The 6,702-nt window shown below is 65.8% G+C and overlaps 1 protein-coding gene across 1 annotated transcript; it reads left to right on the plus strand.

Annotated features, from left to right (window-relative positions):
• Positions 1-587: 587 nt before the first annotated feature.
• On the plus strand, positions 588-6,264 carry ATXN7L2 (ataxin 7 like 2; the record flags this gene model as incomplete). The annotated part of the gene is made up of 5 exons (XM_074167881.1): positions 588-723; positions 4,177-4,251; positions 4,384-4,488; positions 4,635-4,851; positions 5,978-6,264. Coding segments are annotated over exons 1-5 (820 nt in total), but the record flags the coding sequence as incomplete, so codon positions are not given.
• Between the last annotated feature and the right edge of the window lie 438 nt (positions 6,265-6,702).

Consider the following 6,702-nt stretch of genomic DNA (forward strand, 5'->3'; position numbering starts at 1 on the left):
CCTAGCCCCGTGTAGGGGTATAGGGACCCCCGGGACCCCAGTGCCCTATAGGGATATACAGACCCGCGGCCCTGTATAGCAGTATATGGACCCCTAGCCCCTTATAGGGGTATATGGACCCGCGGCCCCATGTAGGGCTATAGGGAGCCCCGGGACCCCAGTGCCCTATAGGGATATACAGACCCGCGGCCCTGTATAGCGACATATGGACCCCCAGCCCTGTGTAGGGGTATAGGGACCCCCGGGACCCCAGTGCCCTATAGGGATATACAGACCCGTGGGCCTGTATAGCAGTATATGGACCCCTAGCCCCTTATAGGGGTATATGGACCCGCGGCCCCGTATAAGGGTATAGGGACCCCCGGGACCCCAGCCCCCTATAGGGATATACAGACCCCCGCCCGGTACAGCGGTATACGGAGGGGGGGAGTGCGGGGCGTGTCGGTCGGCGGGACTACACCGCCCGTGGTGCCGCGGGGCGGGCGGGGGCGCGCGGCGCATGCGCGGGGGCGCGCGGGGCGGGGGCGGCGGCGGCGGCGGCGGCGGCGCGGGGGGGGCGCGCTCCCGCGGCGGCGGCGGCGGCGGCGATGGCGGCGCGTGGGCGCGCGGCGGCGATGGCGGCGGCGGCGGCGGCGGCGGAGCGGCGGCTGCCCAGCCTGGATGAGTTCGCGGGGCAGAGCTGGAGCGCCTGGGTGGAACGGGCCGGGCCGCCCGCCGAGACGGGTGAGGGGCGGCGGCGGCGGCGGCGGCGGCGGCGGCGGCGGCGGGCGGGGGGGCTGCCGCCAACGGGGCCGCGCCCGCCGCCCCCCCCCCCCCCCCCCCACCACCCCGGTCCTAGCGCCGCCGAGCGGTAGGCGGGCAGAGGGAGCCGGGCATCCGGCAGCGGGAGCCGGGCATCCGGCAGTGGGCACCGGGAACCGGGGCATCCTGCACCGGGAGGTGGGCATCCCGCAGCGGGAAGCGGGCAGCGGGAGCCGGGAACCGGGCAACCGGCAGTGGGCAGCGGGACATGGGCAAGCGGCAGTGGGAACTGGGCAACTGGCATCCTGCACCGGGAACTGGGCATCCTGCACCGGGAACTGGGCAACCGGTAGTGGGAACTGGGCAACCGGCAACGGGCACCGGGAACTGGGCATCCTGCACTGGGAGCCGGGCAACTGGCAGAGGGAACTGGGCAACCGGCAATGGGAACCGGGGAACCGGCAGTGGGAGCGGGAACTGGGCAACCAGCACTGGGAGCCGGGCAATCGGCAGTGGGAACTGGGCAACGGGCACTGGGAACCAGGCATCCTGTACTGGGAACCGGGCAGCCGGCAGTGGGCAGCGGGACATGGGCAACCGGCAGTGGGAACTGGGCAACCGGCAACAGGCACTGGGAACCGGGGCATCCTGCACCAGGAGGTGGGCATCCGGCAGCGGGAACCGGGCAGCGGGAGCCGGGAACCGGGCAACCGGCAGTGGGCAGCGGGACATGGGCAACCGGTAGTGGGAACTGGGCAACTGGCAACGGGCAGCGGGAACTGGGCATCCTGCACTGGGAACCGGGCAACCGGCAGTGGGCAGTGGGACATGGGCAACCGGCAGTGGGCACTGGGCAACCGGCAACGGGAATCGGGTACCGGGCATCCTGCACTGGGAGCCGGGCAACCGGCAGTGGGTAGCGGGAACTGGGCAGCGGGAGCCGGGAACTGGGCATCCTGCATCACAAACTGGGCAACCGGCAGTGGGCAGCAGGAACTGGGCATCCGGCAGCAGGAACTGGGCATCCAGCAGCGGGCACCCTGCACAGGCAACTGGGCAACTGGTACCGGGAAGTGGGTATCCTGCACCAGGAACTGGGTATCCGGCAGTGGGAACTGGGAACTGGGCAGTGGGCACCCGGCACCGGGTACCTTGCACCAGGAACTGGGCAACCGGCAGCGGGAACTGGGCATCCTGCACTGGGAGCCAGGCAACTGACACTGGGAACTGGGCAGTGGGCATTCTGCACCAGGAACTGGGCAGCGGGCAACCGGCACCAGGAACCAGGCAACTGGCACCGGCAACTGGGAACTGGGCAGCAGGCACCCCGCACCAGCCAGCGGGCAACCGGCACCGGGGATTGGGCAACCGGCACCAGGAAATGGGCATCTTGCCCTGGGCACCGGGAACCCTGTACCAGGAACTGGGCAACTGGCACCAGGAACTGGGCAGCGGGCACCCAGCACTGGGAACCGGGTACCCGGCATGGGCATCCTGCACCAGGAACCTCACACTGGGCACCCGGTACCGGGAACCCCGCACCGGCAACCGGGCACCCGTAACCGGGCAGCGGGTGCTCCGCACCGGGCAGCCAGAGCTGGCACTGGGCATTCCAGTCTGGTCACTGCACCCGTTACTGGGAGCCAGTTATCGGGTGCCCCATGCCGGGTGCCAAATATCCCCGGGTGCGGTGGGCACTGGGTAGCCCAGACTGGGAACTGGTTGCCACCATTACCCTGGACCGGACAGAGGGCACTGGGGGCACTGGGTACCCTAGAGCGGGCACTGGGCGGTGGGTACTGGGTGCCCCGGGTGGGGAACTGGGCATCGTGTACTGGATACTTGGGTACCCTGCACTGGGAGCTGGGCACTGGGAACCGGGCACTGCCCCAGTGGGCTCTGGGCACTGGGACCAGGTACACCAGGGTGGGCACTGTCCCACTGGTGCCCAGTGTCACAGCTGGATGGGACTGGGCGGTGATGTGGGCAACTGGTGCGGCTGGATGGGGCATGGGCACCGCTGGTGTGGCTGGGCACAGCTGGGTGCCCAGTATGGCATGGCCAGATGGGACTGGGCACCCAGTACAGCATGGCTGGATGGGACTGGGTGTCCAGTATGGCATGGCCCAGACAGGACTGGGTGCCCAGTATGTCACGGCCAGACGGGACTGGGCACCCAGTACGGCACACCCAGGTGGGACTGGGCACCCAGTATGGCATAGTTGGACAGGACTGGTTGCCCAGTATGGCATTTCCAAATGGGACTGGGCCACCAGTACAGCATGGCTGGATGGGATTGTGTGCCCAGTACAGCATGGCCCAGACAGGACTGGGTGCCCAGTATGGCATAGTTGGATGGGACTGGGTGCCCAGTATGGCATGGCTGGACAGGACTGGGCACCCAGTATGGCACTGCTGGATGGGACTGGGCACCCAGTACGGCACGGCTGGATGGGACTGGGCATCCCATATGGCACAGCCGGATGGCCAAACAGGCCAAACAGGACTGGGCACCCAGTACGGCACGGCTGGACGGGACTGGGTGCCCAGTATAGCACTGCTGGATGGCACTGGGTGCCTAGAATGGCCCAGCTGCATGGCACTGGGCACCCAGTATGGCCCAGCTGGCCAGGAAACCATCACCGCTGGCCCAGTAGCAAGGTCAGCGAGGACACGGGCTGCGGGGCCAGGGCCGGGTGTCCCCAGGGTGTCCCCTGGGCAGCGGGGACTGACCCTGGTGACATCCCAGCCAGGACAGGGCTGTCCCCAGCAGCACCCACTCCCGCTGGCCCCGGGGCTATCGGCAGGGTCCGATGCGGGGACCTCAGGGATGGTGGCACGTCACGGGGACCTCGGGGACGATGGCACGTCATGGGGACCTCAGGGACAGTGACACATCATGGGGACCTTGGGGACGGTGGCACGTCACGGGGACCTCAGGGATGGTGGCATGTCACAGGGACCTTGGGGATGGTGGCACATCATGGGGACCTTGGGGACAGTGGCACGTCACGGGGAGCTTGGGGATGATGGTGCAGGATGGGGACCTTGGGGACAGTGGTGCATCACGGGGACCTCGGGGATGGTGGCACGTCATGGGGACCTCAGGGATGGTGGCATGTCATGGGGACCTCGGGGTTGGTGGCACATCATGGGAACCTCGGGGATGATGGTGCAGGACGGGGACCTCGGGGACGGTGGCACGTCACGGGGACCTCGGGGACGGTGGCACGTCACGGGGCCGACCCTGACCCCGGGATGGAGCCATCCCCCAGCTCTAATTTTACCCAGTTTAATGGTTCCGGGAGCACCGGTGGCATTTGAGGGCTGGGAGTGGTGACGATGCCGGTGGCGGGGACTCGCTGGCCGCGGCCAGGGGAGAGCGGGACCACGTCCCCGACGTGGCCACCGGTGACGGGATTTTGTCACCGGCAGGAGCGGGGCCGGAGCCGGAGGAGAGCGGGAAGAGCGGCGGTAAGAAGCTGGACGCCATGACCCTCATTAAAGAAGGTGAGCATCCTCCTTTGGGGAGAAAACCCCCGTGTTTGGGGGCCGGGGGTGTCCCGGGGGGGGGGGGGGGGGGGGAGGAGTAGGGGGTGGGGGTGGCACCGGTGACGGTGACCGGACTTTTGGTCCCCACAGACATGAACATCTTCGGCCACTGCCCGGCGCACGACGAGTTCTACCTGGTGGTCTGCAACCACTGCAGCCAAGTGGTGAAGCCCCAAGCCTTCCAGAAACACTGCGGTGAGCCCCCCGGGGGGGGGGGTTGGGGGGGGGGGCGAGGTGGGGGGGGGGGGCTACGGCAACGGTTACCCCCCCCCCACCCCCAGCATCCCCGCCGTGGTGGTGGGGGTTTAACCACCGGCTTTTCCCCCCCCTCCCCATCCCAGAACGGCGCCACGGTCCCCTCAGCAAGCTCTATGCCCGCGCCGCCGCCAAGTGCCACCTCGCCGTCAACGGGCAACCGGTGGCCGGTGGGACCCCCCCCGGCGGGACCCCCCCCGGCACGGCCAAGGGGTTACGGGAGAAACCCCCCGGTGGCGGTGGCGGTGGCCGCGGGCGAGTCCAGCCCTTGCCCGAGCGGCCGGAGAAGGACAACAACCTTTGGTGAGCATCCCCCTGTCCCCTGTCCTGCTGCTGGGGACACTCTGACCTCCCCCCCCGCCTCAAAATTCTCTGATCCCTCCCCCCCCCCCCCCCAAAAAAATTCTCTGACCCCATCCCCAAAATTCTGTCCCCCCCAAAAAAAATTCTCTGATCCCCCCCAAAAAATTCTTCTGAGCCCCTCACCAAAATTCTCTGACCCTCTCCCAAAATTCTCTAACGTCCCCTAAAATTCTCTACCCCCCCCCAAAAAATTCTCTGACTCCTCCCCAAAATTCTCTTCCCCCCCCTAAATTCTCTGACCCCCCCCCAAAAAAATTCTCTGACCCCATCCCCATATTCTCTACCTCCCCCCAAAATTCTCTGACCCCCCTCAAAATTCTCTGACCCCATCCCCAAAATTCTGACCCCCCCCAAATTCTCTCTAACCCCCCCAAATTCTCTGACCCCATCCCCAAAATTCTGACCCCCCCCCAAATTCTCTCTAACCCCCCCAAAAAAAATTCTCTGACCCCATCCCCAAAATTCTGACCCCCCCAAATTCTCTGATCCCCCCCAAATTCTCTGACCCCATCCCCAAAATTCTGACCCCCCCAAATTCTCTGATCCCCCCCAAATTCTCTGACCCCATCCCCAAAATTCTGACCCCCCCCAACTTCTCTCTAACCCCCCCAAAAAATTCTCTGACCCCGTCCCCAAAATTCTGTCCCCCCCAAAAAAAATTCTCTGACCCCTCTGCCCAAATTCTCTGACCCCCCCAAAAAAAATTCTCTGACCCCATCCCCAAAATTCTGACCCCCCCAACTTCTCTCTAACCCCCCCCAAAAATTCTCTGACCCCATGCCCAAAATTCTGTCCCCCCAAAAAAATTCTCTGACCCCTCTCCCCAAATTCTCTGACCCCATCCCCAAAATTCTGACCCCCCCCAAAATTCTCTGATCCCCCCCCCAAAAAATTCTTCTGACCCCCTCACCAAAATTCTCTGACCCTCTCCCAAAATTCTCTAACGCCCCCTAAAATGCTCTACCCCCCCCTCCAAAAAATTCTCTGACTCCTCCCCAAAATTCTCTTCCCCCCCCCCCCTTTAAATTCTCTGACACACCCCCCCCCCCCAAACTTCTCTCCCCAGTTTGTTCGTCCCCGTGGTCAACCTGGAGAAGATCCCCAGCATCCCCAAACCGGACGGGCACGGCATCAAGGTGCCCCCCAAAGCCCCCCCCACCAACTCCAAGGAACCCCCCGGGAAACCCGCCCCCCCCACGCTACCCAAAGAGCCCCCGGTACCGGCCGGGGGCGGGGGGGATTCAGCGATGGCTCCCGACGGCCCCGGGTGCAAACTGGAGAGCGCGCCCCCCCCGGGGGAGAAGGACGGGGGTGCCACCAAGCCGCCCCCCAGGTCCCACAAGAAGCTGGCACGTGAGTGTCCCCCCCCCCCTTTTCTTGCCGGGGTTTGGGGTGGGGGGGGTGGGGACTGTGATTTTGGTGGGGGGGGGGGTTGGTACTGAGGTGGGGGGGGGGCATCTCCCACCTCTGCAGCGGAGATGGGCAGGGTTGGACCCCCCCATCTTGTCGTCCCCCCCTGAGGTGGCACCTTTGGGTGACACTGGGTGGGGGTGAGGCAGGGTTGGACCCCCCCATCGTGTGTCCCCCCCCAGTATGGCACCCTTGGGTGACACTGAGCAGGGGTAAACCAGGGTTGGACCCCCCCATCGTGTGTTCCCCCCCCGATGTGACACCCTTGGGTGACACTGAGTGGGCAAGAGTCAGGGTTGGACCCCCCCATTGTGTGTGCCCCCCCCCCCAATATGGCACCCATGGGTGACACTGAGCAGGGGTAAACCAGGGTTGGACCCC

This window comes from Numenius arquata, unplaced genomic scaffold, assembly GCF_964106895.1.
Source record: "Numenius arquata unplaced genomic scaffold, bNumArq3.hap1.1 HAP1_SCAFFOLD_1134, whole genome shotgun sequence".
NCBI classification, from domain to species: Eukaryota; Metazoa; Chordata; class Aves; order Charadriiformes; family Scolopacidae; genus Numenius; species Numenius arquata.